The following is a 16,832-nucleotide window of genomic DNA, read 5'->3' as shown; positions in this document are numbered from 1 at the left end:
GCAGAGCCTGGGCCTAGCTCTGTCCGCACGCCAGGGCTTTGAAGAGCCGTGCGCCCCGCAGGGTGGGGATGGGGGGCCCCCTCGTTCTCCTGGACCCCCGGGGGGGGGGTGTCTGGCCGCGATTCTCCGCTGCGCACGCGGGCGACCGTGGTGGATGGGTGTGTTTCGGGGCCTCCCAGGACGCAACGGCCTGCGCTCCTGCCACCCCGGGGCTGCTCCCTCCTTCACCTCTCGCTTGCAGGCGGCCCCTCGGGCGTCGGCTCGGGGCTGGGGCGGGGGGCTGGCGCCCAAGAGGGGGCCGGCGGAGGCGAGCGACGCGGCCCCAAGTTTATGCTAATCCGCGCAGAGCCCGCCTCCCGCCTCCCCTCCGCGGCCCCAGCCGCGAGCAGCGCCGGCCACTCGGCGGGACGCAGCCGCTGCGAAGCGCCAGGCGGCCGGGCCAGCGAGCTCCGGGGGCCGCGAGCGGCGGCGGGACCCGGGCGGGAGGGCGAGCGGCGGGGCGGCGGGGGGACGCCGGGCGGGGGCCCCGCGCGGGGCCAGGTGGAGAGCCGCGGGCCGCGATGGACCGCCGCCTGCCGGTGTGGCTGTGCGCCGTCGCGGCGCTGCTCTCGGGGACGCAGGCCAAGGGCACCCCGCTGGTCGCGCGGCCCGCGCCGCCCGGTGCCCCCCGCTACAGCCTCTACACGACGGGATGGCGCCCCGCGGCTGCGCCCGGGGCCGCACAAGTAAGCGCGGGCCGCGCCCGGGCGGGAAGCGGGCGGGATGGGGCCCGGGCGGCGTTCCCACCTGCGCGGACCGCGAGCGCGCGGGAGACGGGGGCGCCGGGCACCGAGGCCGAGCTCCGGCCGGGGCGGGCGCCCCACGCTCCGGGCGGCTGCGGGACCGGCGAAGAAAAATAAGCCGAGGGGGCCTGGCGCGGCGGCTGGGACCTGGCAGTGCCCGCGGAAACCTTTCCAGCGAAGTAACATTTTCCAGCTGCGCTGTGTGCAAACTCCCGGCGCAGCGGACCAGGTGGAGGGAGAGGAGGGAGGGCCGCCCGAGCGAGGCACACGCGGGACTCCCCCATGCATTCCCCCGCGCGGGGGCCCCACCTTCTCTCCTCTGCCCCTCCAGGTAGGAGATGGGAGCCCAGCGCCCTGCAGCCCGCCCCCACCCGCCGTTAGCCTGACCCCAGCCACCCCTTGGGGAACTCCAGCGTTTTGGCGCCATAGAATTGATGGTGGCTCCTGGGTCCTGGGCCCACCTGTGGCCCCAGAGCCCAATAGCAGCACGTTGGCGGCGGGCTTTTGCCAGGCCACTACCGCCCCAGCCCTTGTAGCTTGTGAAGGTGGCTCTTGACTCTCTGGGGACCTCAGTTTCTTGTCTTTAGTAGCCAGTGGCTTGGGAACTGGTCCCAGTCAGGTGAGTTGGGGGCTCTAGCTGGAGTGCTGGCTGAATTGGACCGCAGGAGAGTGCTAAGCCCATAGATGACATTCAGCTGGCCTGGTGCATCAGAGCAGGCGTCCTGGAAAAGGCAATAGAAGAAATGATCAGAGAGCAAGAACCAGGAGCAAAAGATGGAAAGGTGGTGTGTGTGGGTGGGCTGGAACCTACAAGATGGCACCATTTCCCAAGGAGTCAGGGGAGTAAGGATGAGAAGTGTGGTCTCCTAGGAACAAGGAGAAGGGAGAGAAGAGAGATGGGGATCTGGTCCCCTGGGGAGGCCCCAGATGAGGAAGGCAGGTATAGGATCCTCAACAGGCCCCGCCAAGGCAGATAGTCCAAGGATGCTGGCTGTTCCCCCTTGCAGGGCCCTCTGCGCCTACGTGCTGCACAGGAACGTGACCTGTGTCCTACAGGAGGGAGCAGACAGCTACGTGAAGGCCGAGTACCGACAGTGTGGATGGGGGCCCAAGTGCCCCGGGATAGTCACGTGAGTGCTCCCCTATCTGGCCCACTCAGGGCTGCTGGGCAAGAGCCCCAGGCCTGCCTTCCTCCCAGAGTGGCAGCCAGCGCCACAAGAGGGTGTAGCTCCTTGGACTCCCATGCAGGATGGCTGGAGAGGGCTGGGGAGGACACATGGCAGGTTCAGGTCAGGGCCCACAGCGTGGGGCACAGGAGGGGTTCCCAGAAGACACATAGGACAAGGCAAGGAAGAAGCAGTAGAAGCAATGAGGGTTGGAGGTGATCAGAGAGGGCAGAGGGTCACACCGACAACTGTGGTGCCAAAGGGGTCCTGGGAAGACCCAGGGAGGGCTGAAGGGACGGTGGAGAAGGCAGGCCAAGGGTGAGGGGCCAGAAGGCAAGTTGCCGGGGCTGTGTGAGGGCATGTGGGATGGTGCACAGGTGTGATGCCCAGGTTTGTACTTGGAGACGTTCAAGTGCATGTCTGAAAACAATCCCATTTGCTCCAGTGTGTCAGTGGGTGGAACAGGTACGTGGCTGGGGGGGGTGAGGAGTGACCCTGGCCAGCCCTGACCCACACCCTTGGGCCTCCCTTCTGTGCTCAGAATCAGAGGCGCCCTGTACCGGCCTGGGTGGCCAGAGCTGAGTTCCCAGAGTAGACTAGGAAGGGGTAGAGAGAATGAAGGTGACTGATGGGAGCCAAGAGTGGTCCCAGCACCCTGAGAAGGGCTGCTCACCCCAACTCCCGGGCAGCACCCCCTTGCACACCCATAGGGAAGGAGCCGAGTTCGTGTCAGGATTCTTCTAGGTAAAAGCCAAAGCCAGAGTGGGATTTGTGATGGCAACTTGAGCTAGACGGGGTCCAAATGGGCCTTAGGGACACTGGGGCTAAATCCCTGCTAGTGTTCTCCAGAGGCAAACAGGATGGGGTGGGGCTTCACCTGCACCTGCTCCTTAACCCTTCTCTGACTCTCTACAAAGCCCACCTCCATCCCACCATCCTGTCACGTCATGCGCAGAAAAAAGAAAAACTCGCAGCAGTGTGGAGGGGGGCGGGGAATCCAGAACTTCTCCTGGGAGCCCGGAGCCTCAGCCCCCAAGTACAGGGTTCTGCCCCATCCCCCTCCTTGGCCCAGGTACCGCACGGTGCTCAGACCCAGATACAAGGTCGGCTACAAGACTGTGACAGACCTCGCCTGGCGCTGCTGCCCTGGCCTCACGGGAGAAGGCTGCCCCGAGCACCTGACCGACCACGGGGCTACCCCAGCCCAGCCAGAGCCTGAGCCCCAGATTCCCTCAGGGCAGCTGGGCCCAGGGCCCCGGCTGCCTTCTTCTGGCCCAGCAGCCCCCAGCCCCTATGGTGAGTCGACCCACAGAGGCCCTGCCAGGTGAATAGGTTTCTTGGGGCTGGTGGGGACGGGGGCTGACCCAGGCAGGATGAGCTCTGGCAGGGCTGGGGAGGGTGCATCTTACACTGGGCTTGAGGCAGAGCTCTCAGAACTCACAGAGCATCCCCTCCCCTCCAAAGCTAAGAGAGCTGTATGCTCAGTGGGAGGTCAGCTTAGAACAGAAGTTCTCTCGGTTGGCCTGGCAACAGGACAGCCAGAGGGAGGCGGGCCAGTGATGGCCCTAGGGTTCTCTCCTCCTCTTTCCCAGGAAGGAAAGGCCCCCGGCTGTTTGGTGAGCGGCTGGAGCGCCTGGAGGGTGACATCCAGCGCCTGACCCAAGCGTACGGTACCCTCAGTGGCCTGGTGGACGGCCACGAGGACCCCAACAGGATGACTGGTAGTCCAGGGCTTCCTGCTGCCCCCGTGGGCTTTGGGGTCATCTCCGAGGGCCTCGTGAAGCCCAGAGACAGAGCCGGAGGGCCACTTCCGCCCCCCCTGGACGAGATCCTGAGCAAGGTGACGGAGGTGAGCAACACGCTGCGGACCAAAGTGCAGCTGCTGGACGAGGTGCACGGGCTGGCTCTCGGCCACGAGGCTCACCTGCAGCGGCTGCGAGACGCCCGACCATCTCCGCTCACGTCGCTGGCACTGCTGGACGAGTACGTGGACCGACGGCTGCACCGGCTCTGGGGGAGCCTCCTGGACGGCTTCGAGCAGAAGCTCCAGGGCGTCCAGAGCACCTGCGACCTGCGGGTGCAGGACGTGCGGCAGCGGTGTGAGGAGGGCCAGGCGGCCAGCCGGCGGCTGCACCAGAGCCTGGACGGCCGCGAGCTGGCCCTGCGCCGGGAGCTGTCGCAGCTCGGGACCAGGCTACAGGGTCTGAGCGCGGCAAGCAGGAGCAGCTGCTGTGGCCGGCTGGCCTTGATCAGCGCCCGCGTGGACAACCTTGAGAGGAACCTGCAGGCGGTCACCGAGGCCCAGAGGGGCCACGGCCCCCTCACCAGGGACGAGCTCGAGCGGCTCTCGGCCGCCATGCTCGATGGCCATGTGGATGGGCTGCTGGAGGGCCTGGAGACCCTCAACAGGACGGAGGGCGGAGTGCGAGGCTGCTGCCTGGGGACGGAGGAGCGGGGCTGGGAGGCGGGCGGCTTCAGAACGTCACTGGAAGAGCGAGTGCAGAACCTAGAGGAGCGCCTGGTGACCCTGGCAGGGGAGCTGAGCCCCAAGAGCGCCGCCCCAGGCAGGTCAGCCCGGCCCCTGGTGCAGACAGAGCTGGCCGTGTTGGAACAACGGCTCGTCTCCCTGGAGACCTCGTGCACCCCCGGCACCACCTCAGCCGTCCTGGACAAGCTCGAGGCAGAGGTGAAGGCCTGGCAGAGCCGGAGCGAGGCCCTCCTCCACCAGGTGGCCAGCCACGCCGCCCTGCTCCGGCAGCTCAACGGCTCCGTGGCCGAGGTCCAGGAGCAGCTGGCAGAAGCAACCGGCCGCTCCCTTCAAGGCGAGATCACCCTGCTCAAAGTCAACCTAAACTCCGTAAGCAAGTCCCTCACGGGGCTCAGCGACTCCGTCAGCCAGTACTCGGAGGCCTTCCTGGCCGCCAACTCCTCCCTGGACGAGCGCGAGCGCAAGGTGGAGGCTGAGGTCCACGCCATCCAGGAACAGGTCAGCAGCCAAGGCTCTCGGCTTCAAGCTGGCCACAGGCAGGTCCTGAGCCTGAGCGGGGAGCTGGAGCGACTCAAGGCCGGCGTGGCCAATGTGGCCGGCGGGCTAAGCCGCTGCCAGGACACAGCGCAGGAACTACAGCACATGCTGGGCCACTTCGACAGGAGGGTGGCTCAAGTGGAGGGTGCGTGTGGCAGACTGGGCCGACTGGCAGCAGGCCTGGACCGCTTGCCTACCGAGTCGCTCCGGCCCAGGGAGGGCCTGTGGGGCTACGTGGACCAGCTGAATCGCACTATAGCTCAGCACACGCAGGCCATCGCCCGCCTCCAGGATGACCTCCTGGACTGCCGGGCCCAGCTGGCCGAGCAGGCACGGCCCCGGCCAGCTGCCTAGGCAGGCCAGACAGAACCCAACCCTGGATCCCACCAACCCTGGGGATACCTCTCGAGCCCAGCCTCGTCCAGCAGTGACTCCCAGCCTCCCTGGGCCAGCGTGGATGCCACTTCAGAGGCCGTGGAAGGAACAGCTGTGGTCCAGCTCCATAGGGACTGGCCCAGCCACAAAAATCAACACTCAGTGTCATACCAACTGGACAAATCAGGATCGTGGTCAAGGCAAAGACATCACACCTGAAGGCCAGGGCGGACCTGAGTGACCTCACAATCCAATGTGCACATTGCTCTTCTGCAAAAACACCAGGGGAAGCACCTGGACAAACACCCACAGGCCCAGCCACCTGTCCACATCTCCCCTGGTCCTGGCAACAGCCCCCACCCTGTGGAGGCTTCTGGTTCTCTTGCCTCCTTAACTTCTCTCCCTAGCCGTCTGGGCTCAGTTTCTGCAGCAAGGTGGCACCCACTGGCACTGTCCTTATACCTGGCAGCTTTGTGGATACAGTTTCTGAACCAAGGACCAGAGGTTTCCAGCTCTCCCCGTCCTCTGGTCCTTCTGGACAGAGCAGAAACACAAAGACTCAGCTGAGAGTTCTTTTTATTCCTTTTGACCCTCCTCTCGGGTGAGGGCTTTCTTAGGCAGCTGTACATTCCCTGAGAAAAGGACCGGCCCCAGACCATCTGTTTCGAGACCCACGTCAATTTATCCTTTTCCTTCTCTTTCCCGGAGATGCTTCAGGGCCTCTGGTCCCCACAGCCTCCTCTCCTTTCCATTTTGGGGGGGAATCCTGCCCACCCTCCCCCCCAGGTTAGGGCCTTTCTCCAGAGAGTAGATGTCATGGTCTAAAACGAGGCCAGACTCTGAACAGAAAGCCAGGGGAGAAAAAGGGCTCCAGGCCTCAGTTTGCAGCATCTGAGCAGAACCCCAGTCCCACCTGGGTGTTCACTAAGTGGTGAGAAACTCAGGTCCGACACCATCAAGAGACAACCTGAAAACAGTGTTCATGCGGCCTGCAGAGCTCCCAGAGACCCTGATGCCCATCTCTGCTGAGGCTCCTGGCCTCAGTTTCCCCACAGCCACATAGGCCTTCCTGTGCTATGTTCCAGGTCTCTATACCCCTGCCTTCTGGTTTCTTCCCTCCACTGTGGTGCTGTTGGGGGAGGGCAGGCCTGGATTAAAGCTTTTAGCCCGTCTAAAGGTATTTTCTTCCCCAAGGACACTAGGCTGGAAGGCTGCAGTGGGCTGCCAGCCCGGCTTCCTACAGCCCCTCAGGCAGGAGCTCGCTCAGCAGCTCTGTGGGCGCTGGATGGACTGGCCAAGTCTAGGGCAGGAGGGCAGGTCACCGCCCCCACCCCCCGCCCTGGCAGGGTTTGGGACCATGTCCTCGGGGAAGTGCTCAGAGGAGCGGGAATAGCAGCTGGGTACGGGCGAGGCCTGTGGGGAGCCACACACCTTCAGCCCTCCCACTGCTCTGGAATCCCCGTTCCTTGATGTCTGAGCTCCCAGGGTTGGGGTGTGCTGAGATCCTGGAGGACAAGGGAGAGCAGTGAGGTCCGGCTCAAGAGCTGTGGGAAGGGCCCGGGGTTGTGCAAGGGTCTGGCTTCAGAGGGTATGGTCCATGCCGTCCAGACGCTGCTTGGCCACGCCCCACCACTGCCGCCAGCCCCTTCCTGTGTAGACGGGTCTTGAGCCTCACAGGTCTTTGTCTTCTCCCTGTCCTATCAGGGGTCAAGGCAGTGTGCTGGGGTGACAGGGACAGGGATGTCAAGGGCATGGAGAATCCCGCAAGGGCCCAGGTCACCATCATTTAATTGCCACAGGGCAGTTAAGAGCCTGGGGCAGCTGGCCCGCCTTCCACAGATCAGCTGGGGAAGGCAGGAGATAGGATAGCGAGGAGAGATGGCCTCTGTGTCTGCCAACAAGCCCTCAGCCCCTCCCCCGCCCTTCAGTGGACCTGCCCTGTGGCAGCCAGCTTCCAACCTCCCACTCCCCGGGACTCCCAGTCAGTTCTGGGTCTGGCCAGGGAGGAGGGGGCAGCGGGGGCTGGTTCAGGGCAGGGCATCGAGGTCCACAGTCATCAGGGGCTCCCGCCAGTAGCAGAAGCTGCTGTATTCAGGATGGGCCAGGTCTGTGCTGGGGCCACGGGCCACAGGTGGGAAGAGGAGCTCAACCACCTCGCCCAGCCGTTCATACCTGTGGACAGAACAGGGTCAGCACTAAGAACCTGAGCAGCCGCCAGGCGCCCCCCCCCCCCCATCACAGCAGGCAGAGATTGTGTGTCCCTCCCCCACAGCCCCCAGCACCAGGAGCCCTGGGTGGAACTGAGACCCAAGGAGAGGCTGCGGCATGGGGATGTGGGAGGGTGTTGGGGGACCCATGACAGGGTTAGACCTCACGTGGATTTGTGGTTCTTCATGAGCTCCTGGATGAGCTCTCCCCGGGGGTTGACTGTGAAGATGCGAGATTCAGGGAGTCCCACCTGCCGGTAGGCAGTGACATCCTGTGGGGGACACAAAGGGGCTGGTGGGCTGGGGCACAGGAAGGAGGTGGCTTAGCCCGGGGGGGGGGGGGGGGGGGGGAGGGGACACACTCACGTTGGGCCTGTTCCCAAAGGCAGCATAGAAGGGCTGTTCGTTGGGCAGGAACAGCTTCCGGATGTCACTCAGGCAGGCAATTTTGAACACCTCTGGTTTCTTCTCAATCACCTCCCTAGGGCAGCCGGGACCATGGGCAGGAACAGAAACCAAGGAGGGGCAGCCATCAGAGGAAGGCAGGGTCAGGTGACATGGGGTTGGACTTAACTGACACCCAAGCAAGGCCTGATGCCGGCCTGGCCTGAACAGGCAACGAACCTGTCACTCCCCCCGCAAGGGCCCCTGGGCTTATACCTGTGGAGGGCGGAGAAGAGGCTGCTGGGAGACAGCAGGATGGGGCCCTTGGGGAGGCCGCAGCCCCGCTCGCTCACCCACTGCAGGTAGGCCTTGGTGAGGTCAGCCATGCCAATGGCCCGTGCTGAGCAGTACAGGAACTTGTACCCGTTTCTGGAGACGGGGGGTGGGAGTGGTGAGAGCTGTCAGAGATCAGCCATTCCCCATCACCCCATCCTCCTTGGCTTCAGCCAGCTCGGCCCAACCCCAGGGCTCTGGCCTTCAAACCCAGAGGCCTTTGCAGGGAGGGGACTTAGGGGAAACATCAAGGAGAGGTGGCCTCAGTCCCAGGGAGGAGTATGGACAGCATCCCAAGGCCCAGGTGGACCAGCACGGACAAAGGTTTGAGCAGGTCTGTAGGCTTCCCCTTCACCATGAAGACCAGCAGTTGACTCAGAGACCAGACAACAGGAGACAAGCGTTTCACAGGAGAATGGAAGGCCATCCAGGGACATGCCCAGGGTTTCTTCCTTGTGGGTCCCCAAGCCTGGCTTCCAGGGCAAGGGCCGTGGTGGCCTCAGACATCCTGTCATTCCCTCCCTGGGACTCTGCCCCAGCCCAGGCACTCACAGGTGGATTTTGTGGTAGAGACTGGTGATGCCCTGGTGTGTCCAGTCTTTCCCCAGCTGGGGCAGAATGTGGCCCAGAGCATCCGACCTAGAGCCACAGAAGAGGGGTCGCTCGGAGGCAGCCCCACGTAGCCCTCGTGGAGGAGGGCCTTTCTTGACGTCCCCCTTCCCCCAGCATAGAGGAGGCCAGTCCCAGGCCCTCCCTCTCTCCCCTGGCCAACCAGGCCTCACTTGGTAATGGTCCCGTCGATGTCCGAGATGACCACCTTGTCGTCCCACTTCCACAGATAGATGGTGGCCCTGCACCGGCAGGTGCCCTGGTACTGGGTGGTCACACTGAAGACCACGTCATTGGCACCTTCTTGCAAGTTCAGGCGCCGCTGGGTGCGGGCAAAGAGTTGGGGGGAAGCTGTGATCTGCCACAGCCTGGCATGTCCACCCCCGACCCCCCCCGCAAACCCTGGTCTCTGATCCCCACAGGCTTCTCGTTGCCCTCTTCCTCCCAACTCAGAGAACCTGCCTGAATTCACCAGAGACAGCTACACGCTGACACATCTGGACAGGTAGAGGGCGGCCTCGGGGAGTGAGGGGGTGTGGTGTGCCGGTCATGGCCTGCTCAGGCCTAGACACAAGAGTGTCACCTCCCTTCCTGCCCTGTTGGGATGAAACTCACAGGCCATGACTCCCGCCCAGGCTGCTCAGGTCAGCCCTATGTCTGGCACTGCTCCTGGCATGGAGACACCCCACTCCACAGAAGGGACCTTCTGGAGATCCTCACAGGAAGCCTCCTGCCTGAGGTTAGGGCACTTGTGACATCCCTCCAAAGGGACACCTAGCCCTGTCCTTGGTCCTTAGAGAAGAATCAGGGCAGCTCTCAGCCCAGCTGCTGACCAAGGCTACTGGGCCCTGGCTGGCCCCAAGGTGGGTGTCACACCGGGGTACCAAGGAGACAGTGGCTGCTCTGTACCGGGCTGTACCTCCCTGATGGAGCCCCACTTGGGGGCCAGGGACTAAGCTCAAGGACAGGACTTGGGGATAGGGATGGCCTAAATCCGAGGGGCTGCATCAGCCTTTGATTCCTTCAGAGTGGCCTCCAAGAGCCGACCCAGAGCTGGCAACCCACCGCAGGTAGATCCTTTAAGACGGCATAGAGAAGACCTTCCCCATAAGACATCCAGCAAAGAAATGGACTCGTGCGTAAAGCGAGACCTTGGCCCAAGGCTTTGAAGTGGAAGCTGCCAGGGAGACTGCCAAGGGGACAGATTCTGGGCTTTGGGAAACTCAAGTCCCTCGGAGCTGAGTAATTTCAGCCCCGGGCCCCCACCCGGAACACAGCCTCGCACACACTCACGATCTGATTGGAGGAGAGCCGGAGGGACTTCTTGTAGGTGGGAGTGTAGGCGGGAGGCGAGGGCGGCAGAGAGGGGGCCTCCAGGATCACAGGGCTCTCCGGGGCTTCATCCTCACTACTCAGGACATCAGTCTTCTCCCTGCGGGCAGCCCGGCTCTCAGGCCACTCTCCCCAACCAAGGCCCTACACACCCGGTAGACCGTCACCCCTCAGCCCAGGCCACAAGGAACCTGGTGCCGGTCTCTGCCCCTCCAGAGGATCAGAAAACCCCCAAGGTGCCTCCGCATTCAGAGAGGGGGGACGGGGGGCCTGCAGTGTGCACCCAGAAAGGTCCACAGAGCTGAAGCAGGAGACCCAGGGCTCCCGGCCCTCAGCACACAGCCCGGATAGCCTCGGAGATGTTTTTCTGTAAAACCTCAGGGTGCGTCTTAGGGTTTATTACCCATCCCACCTGCTTTGGCTTCAGCTGACCTGCCCTTGGTCATCCCCTACCCAAGCCTGGGTGTTCTGGTCACTTGAGAGGTGAAGAAGGCACGGTCAGCCTGCCCCTGGCAAAGAGGGGAGGCCCCGCCCCTCCGTAAGGCAGTAGGCCCTTGTCTGGGCCAGGAGTCTGGGTACCCAGTTCCCAGCTCTGGGACTTCTAGTGTAGCTCTAGGTCTCAGTTTTCCCATCTGTGAAACGGGGACATTCCTTAAGACAAAGAAAGGCTGTAGAAGTGATTGGGGAGTGACAAGGAACCATAGCTGGGGAGAGGTGCCGGCGCCGCCCCTGCCCCCATGGGCATCTCCCTGAGGCTCGGCTCCAGCTGCAGGGCTCCGGGCAAGAGATCCAGCTCACCCCTGCTGCTCCCTGGCCATGGTTTTCTCCGTCTGGGCACCGCGCTGTGGGAGGACCAGACATCCAGTGAGCCCCGCCTCCTGCCTGTGCTGCCCACACCCTTTGACCACGGCCACTCACCTCCTCGGCTGGGAAGTCCCGGCGTCGCCAGGAAAACCACCACCGCCCACCCTTCCGGGGCATCTTCTCCTTCTCCAGTTTGTCCACGGTGCTCTATGGGCAGATAAAGGCCATGGCATTTTCCCCTGCACCACAAAAACCTACCTTCTGTTGCCCCCACAAACCCAGTCTGGGGCTGACCCTAGAGCGAGGCACTGTCTGACGTCTGGAGGCTGAGGAAGCACACCCAGCTCCATCCTGGGGCTCCAAGCAGCGACTCATGGAGCTAAGCACAGGAGACCAAGGGCCATTCCCGCCAATCCCCTCTCTAGCCCAGCCTGACCCCCAGCTCCAGCCCAGCCTCGGCCTGGACTCCAGATCCTTGGGCCGGTCATGGCTCCTAGAGTAGCTGAAGGCCATGCTTTGGGAGCTTCTCAGAATCTAGTTATTGTGTGATGCCACCAAGTGACAACAGGAAGAACGGTCTATTGCCAGCGCTCTCTTCAACCCCCAAGGTCAGTGACTCTATCCCAGGCTTGGCCTCCCTCTCTCTGAGTTACCACTGCTGTCTGGTGGGGCCAACGTGACCGGGGAAGATGCTGACTAGATTCAGGCTAGGTAGCCCCAGGGGGAGCCCCGGAGAGCCCAGGCCTGGGCCCACCCAGGAGATATATCAGCGTCCTACAGACGGAAAGGTGAACCCAAGTTAGGAGGACATGACCTGGAGATGGGTCAGCCACAGCACCCCCTTGAGCTGGAAACAGCCTGGGGGAGTCTCCCAGGGGCCTCAGGGGTTGGATCTGTCTGGGGGAGGCGAGGAGAGCCAAGCAGGAGAGTAACTGTCCTCCCTCCCACAGGCTCTGGTCCTAGCTCAGACCCATAGCCAGCTAGAGGACAGAGCCGAGTGTCACCTGAGGGGGATGCCAGCTGTCAAAATCTGGTTGGTGATGTTCTTGGGCAAGTCTAACTAACTGAAAAACAATAGACCAGATTGGGGTTGGGGGGCACAGATCAGGGTAGGGGGGGCAGATGCAGGTACGTGAGGGTAGAAGTTCTGGGAAGGACTGAAAAGACTAGGTTCCTTCCCACCTCTGAGGATCAGCACATGCCGTTCCCTGCCCCTCAACTGCTTACAGATACTCATCTTCCAGCTCTCTGCAGGGGCCATGTACTCCGAAAACCCCCGTTTAGCCTCTCGAAGCAACCCAGCCCCTCCTGCCAGATACTCATGGTTGAATTTCATATTCATCTGGCTGAGTCTTACGACTAACTGTCTTTCTAAGAGGACGTGATTGTGCCCAGCCTGGGCCTGGCACACAGAAGGTACTCAACGAATGCAGGCCAATCGAGCAAGCAGTGCCTGCAGTCCAGCCCGGAGAGGGGCTTGGGCCCTCTGTCTCCCAGGCCTCATCTCTCAGATCTAAAAGCCTCCTGTGGAAGGTTATCATCCTCCCCCGGTGTGCCCTGAGCTCCTTCGAAGTCAACGTCAACCCTGATAGGATTCAGCCAGGCCAGGATGGGGCTTTGTCCACACGGCATGGGGTGAGGCTCCAGAGGCCCTTGGTTGCCCCTCTCAGCCCCAGGCCCATCTCTGCCCACTTTCCACTTCTTGGCCAGGGACCCCGTGGCTGGGCCCGCTTTCCTCAGCAGGCCCGGTGGTGCTGTAACTATTACCTTGGGCAAGTTCCTCTGGAAGGCTTGCAGGGAGAGGATCATGGGGGCGGCCACAGCCCAGTTATAATGCCTGCAGAGATAGAACAGGGAGTCGGGGCTGTAGCAGCCATGGGGCAGTGGAGGGCAGGGCAACCCTGGGGCCACCAGGGGCCCAGGCTTGGTACTCACTTCTCATTGATTTTCACCACCAGGTTTGGGTGCTCAAGGAGGCCAGGGTTTTGGACGAGGTCCTGGTAGGAGACGATGTGCTGGTTGAACTTCTCTGGGCACAGAGGCAGAGAGTAAGGAGTGAGCCGACATATCCGACGGGACCCGCTTCCCCAGCCCCTCCTGGCTCCCCCACACTCCAGCACTCAGGCCTCCTGCAGGCTGGGTCTGGGACCCAGCAGGCCGCCTCCCTTCCTGCGGTGTTTGCACCTGCTGTGTCCACCCCAGGTACTCACAGTCCAGCATTCACAGGCTAAGTCACAGCTTAGCATTAAGTGTCTGCTTGGCGGGGGCCTCGGGAATGCCCTGCCCTCGCTGGCTCCACAGGGCTCCATGGGCAGAGAAGAGTAAGGGGGCCCAGCCTAGCCTCACACCTCAGCTGTCCCCCCCACTCTGGGGGCCTCCCCGCCCTCCCTCAGTCCCTGGGCTCAGTGCAAATCCTTGGAAGGGCTCAGGCCTCGGTCGGACATACCCAGGGAAATGTCCCGGCCGTCAGCCAGCCCGCCACAGAGGGAGACTGCGATCATAGCCACCACGTCCGGAGTGGGTTCTGGCTCCCGTTCGGGGCTGGGGTCACCCAAGGGCTTCTGGTTGTTGGGTTCACTCCACCTCCTGGGCCCCAGTCCACAGTTACTGGGGGCAGAGGGGCCAACAGTGATGTGACTACAGGGAGTCTGAGAGGAGGGGCCCACCGCTCTCAGGCCCGTGGTAGATAACCCCTGGCCCCACGGACCCCCACCCCAAGACACCCAGGCACCCAGCACCCAGACACCTGCGGGGGAAGTAAAGGGCTGCATTCTCAGAATCCAGAGAGGGCAAGTCGTCCAGATAGATGTCACTGGGGCCCAGGTGCTGGCTTCTCTTCAGGGGGCCTGAGGGCAGAAGGGACACCTCTAGTCCCAACACGTGCTTTGTAGCATGAGCCCGAGGTGTCACCTTGTTTTTCAATACCCTAAAGCAGCACTGTCTGGTAGAACTTTGGGGGATGGTAGAGATGTCCCCGTCTGCCTGCCCAGTACCGCTAGCCATGCACCACTATGAGCACACTGGAAATGCAGCGTGACAGAGACACGGAATGGTATATGTTATTTAATTTCCATTAATTTTAACTACACTTTACATGACCATATATAGCCAGCAGCTACTGATTTCAGTCCTAGAGCCTTCCCACACTCCTCGGATAAACCCCAGCTCCTGCGCCAGGAATGGTCTAGCATCTGCTCATCTCGTCGGCTTCCTCCCCCAACCCTGCCTCGCTCAAGACACACCTCCCTTCCTAGACAAGCAACCTCGCTCTCACTTCAGGGCCTTGGCACGTGCTCTTCCCTCGGCCCCAAATTCTCTCCCCTTGATCCTCACTTGGCTGGGTCTTTAATGTTCGCGTCTCAGCTCATGCCTCCCCCACTCGGAGAGGCCTTCCCCGGCTGCGTGACTTAAATAGCCTCTGTGCCCACCGACTCTGTCCTGTGTCACCCATGACATGCTCTTCCCCGCTTACGCATGCTTCATCTAGCTCCCTCACCGCGAGCCTGTGAGGGCTGGTGCCAACCATAGTGCCAAGCACACAGTAGGTGCTCAAAATGTGCTTGAAGTACCAGAGTCCACCCAGGGGGTGATTCGAGGCCAGGGAAAAAGCCCTGGGAGAGGGCCAACCATCACTCACCTTTGCCCCCGGGGCCCCCCTCTGGCTGCCTGGCGGCAACGGGGCCCTCTAGGGTGGCCCAGCTCCGGGATTTCGAGGGAGGGGGCAGGCCTGCCTCCCTGCGGCTCTGAGGCTTGGTCTGCTTTCTCTTGGGAGTAGGGAGAGGGGAGCCCACCAGAGCAGGAGGGTCCATGTCTGTAGGAGGAAGGTCGGCACCAGCCCCTGCTTGCAGGATCAGGGTTCCCGAAGGGTCCGCACCAGCCACAGACGTGGAGGGAGCGCTGGGCTCTCCCTGAAGAGGAGAGGCTGGCCCGGCCCTGCCATCAGCGACCTTCAAGGACTCAGGCCACTCTGCTTTGGCCACCTTCAGTCAAACAAATGGAGGAGAGGAGGGGATGTGAACAGTGCAGAGCCTGCCTTCCGCTCCCCACAAGGCCTTGGGGGTCCAGGTCTCAGTCATTGTACTTCTGACCTGCAGGAGACCCCCGAGCCCCTGAAAGGCAGAGATGGGAGGCTGACGTGGAGACACTCACCTTCGGCAGCCTCCCCCAGGCCCACTGTATGTGGGACTCAGCTCCTGGGGGGCCGGGCTCAGGGGTCCGCAGCTCCAGCTCCGAGTCACTCTTGGGGGACGTGCACCCACCTGGCGGAAGGCTGTGAGAAGCAAAAATTTAGAGGCCCTCCCTGGAGCCAGCCTGTTGCCCCTGCCCCCCGGTCCCCACCCCAGCCTGGGGGGAAGAATATATCTGTAACACATATTTATGCTTTTGCTGGATCTAGAATGTATAAATACACAGAAAACTGCTACAAACCAACAATAATGAGACAAGCTAGTTAAAAAAAAATGGGCAGACTTGAATAAACACTTGGCATAGGAGATGTAGAAATGGCTGGTAAACAAACTAAATGTGTTCTGTGTCATTACTCATCAGGAAAATATAAATGGAAACCACTCTGAGACCTTGGCCTTGGGTCTCTTTCCTACGGGCCACCCGGACTCTCACCTGGCCTGGGGGCCCCACTCGCCATCAGAGTAGGGGTAGAAGTCTCTGGCTTGCGGTGAGGACTCCCCTTCTGACTGGGTGCTGCTGAGGGGGCTACAGGGAAATCAATGGTCACGGACAGGCCCGGGCACCCCTGGGTGTCAGGGGCTCGGGGAGGTGAAGCCCAGAGAAGACAAGGCCCTTGTCCAGGGTCACAGAGCATCAGCAGAGGAAACAGTGCTCAAATCCTGGGTGGTATTCCCATGCCCTTAGCCCCCCACCTGGTCCGCACACACCCTGAGGGCTCTAGCCTTGGCTTTTCCAGCAGGGACAGCTCACTCTCAGCGCCAGTCTCCAGCTCCTCCGAACTAGAACTGGCTGCGACCGCGTCCTCTTTCCTCCTGGGTTTCCTCCTGCGGAGCCTCTTCTTCCGCCCCGTGGAGGACACCCCCTCAGCGATGGCCTCGGGCTCACTGGCTGTGCTCAGCTGGGAGTCTGAGGGGAACCCGGACAGGTCCCCGCCAGGGATGGGTGATGTGCACAGACGGGGAGGCACGTGTTCCTGCGGGACAGACCAGGGGCTATAGCCTGGGGGGCCACCCTCGCCACCCAATCATTCTGGGTCCTGCCCGAGCCCCAGGGCCCGGGTATGAGCTCATCTGGGGTCAGGAAAACAGGTATGGAGGCTGGCTGGAGGCAGCACCAACGTGGGCTCACAAGGGCCACTGGCGTCCCAGCTCCCTTTCAGAGATGCAGCAGCTGGGTCCTGGGGACAGCACGTACCCCTGGAAGTTCGTGGCAGGCCAGGGTGCCACACAAACCACACTGTCCAGGTAGAACCCTGGACCTTGGCTACTCATTTCTTCTGCCCACACCTACTTTTCCTTTAAGAGTCAGCCAGACATCACCTCCTCCAGGAAGCCTGCTCTGACTAATCCCAGCCCCAGTTCCAGCCCTTCATTGCCATAACCATATAGCTCCATCATCTGTTGTTTATATGTGTGTCTCCCAGGCTGGTCTGCGAGCCTTCTTTGCAGACAGGGGTGACCCCTCATCCAAGTCCACTGCAAGGTGTCAGGAATAGGAATAGGGGCTTCATTAAAGTCTGTGCAGCTCAAACTGTTTAAACAGCTCTGCTGGCTTGTGTTGGGCTCTGCCTCCCTTCTGATACACCTCTCTCCTCATCCCTCATCCTTCCACATTCTAACTGCACCAA

At 62.0% G+C, this 16,832-nt stretch overlaps 2 protein-coding genes across 10 annotated transcripts in view; one reads left to right on the top strand and one right to left on the bottom strand.

Moving 5' to 3' along the window:
• The first annotated feature begins 488 nt into the window (after positions 1 to 488).
• EMILIN3 (elastin microfibril interfacer 3) lies at positions 489 to 5,803 on the top strand. The gene is given in 5 exon segments (XM_047747037.1): positions 489 to 698; positions 700 to 725; positions 1,790 to 1,912; positions 3,021 to 3,244; positions 3,541 to 5,803. Coding segments are annotated over 5 exon segments (2,298 nt in total). The 5' UTR covers positions 489 to 560; the 3' UTR covers positions 5,328 to 5,803.
• A 103-nt stretch (positions 5,804 to 5,906) lies between these two features.
• The window catches only part of LPIN3 (lipin 3), a 42,253-nt gene continuing 31,327 nt past the window's right edge, over positions 5,907 to 16,832 (bottom strand). For 4 of the 9 annotated variants that reach the window (XM_047747027.1, XM_047747026.1, XM_047747025.1 and 1 more), the window contains exons 5-21: positions 15,898 to 16,178; positions 15,638 to 15,730; positions 15,167 to 15,287; positions 14,655 to 14,997; positions 13,764 to 13,863; positions 13,464 to 13,624; positions 12,953 to 13,046; positions 12,785 to 12,854; positions 11,132 to 11,224; positions 11,012 to 11,055; positions 10,175 to 10,313; positions 9,055 to 9,203; positions 8,825 to 8,911; positions 8,216 to 8,368; positions 7,922 to 8,036; positions 7,724 to 7,827; positions 5,907 to 7,520 (exon numbers count right to left, since the gene is read on the bottom strand). In XM_047747027.1, coding sequence (XP_047602983.1) covers positions 7,376 to 7,520; positions 7,724 to 7,827; positions 7,922 to 8,036; positions 8,216 to 8,368; positions 8,825 to 8,911; positions 9,055 to 9,203; positions 10,175 to 10,313; positions 11,012 to 11,055; positions 11,132 to 11,224; positions 12,785 to 12,854; positions 12,953 to 13,046; positions 13,464 to 13,624; positions 13,764 to 13,863; positions 14,655 to 14,997; positions 15,167 to 15,287; positions 15,638 to 15,730; positions 15,898 to 16,178 — 2,292 coding nt within the window. In that variant the 3' untranslated portion in view covers positions 5,907 to 7,375. The remainder of the gene's footprint in view (positions 7,521 to 7,723; positions 7,828 to 7,921; positions 8,037 to 8,215; positions 8,369 to 8,824; positions 8,912 to 9,054; positions 9,204 to 10,174; positions 10,314 to 11,011; positions 11,056 to 11,131; positions 11,225 to 12,784; positions 12,855 to 12,952; positions 13,047 to 13,463; positions 13,625 to 13,763; positions 13,864 to 14,654; positions 14,998 to 15,166; positions 15,288 to 15,637; positions 15,731 to 15,897; positions 16,179 to 16,832) is intronic. The other 5 variants (XM_047747030.1, XM_047747033.1, XM_047747029.1 and 2 more) reach the window with 5 other exon arrangements.

This window comes from Lutra lutra, chromosome 9, assembly GCF_902655055.1.
Source record: "Lutra lutra chromosome 9, mLutLut1.2, whole genome shotgun sequence".
Lineage (NCBI taxonomy): Eukaryota > Metazoa > Chordata > Mammalia > Carnivora > Mustelidae > Lutra > Lutra lutra.
Note: the sequence above shows the minus strand (reverse complement) of the source record. Positions and strands in the feature narration are given on the sequence as shown.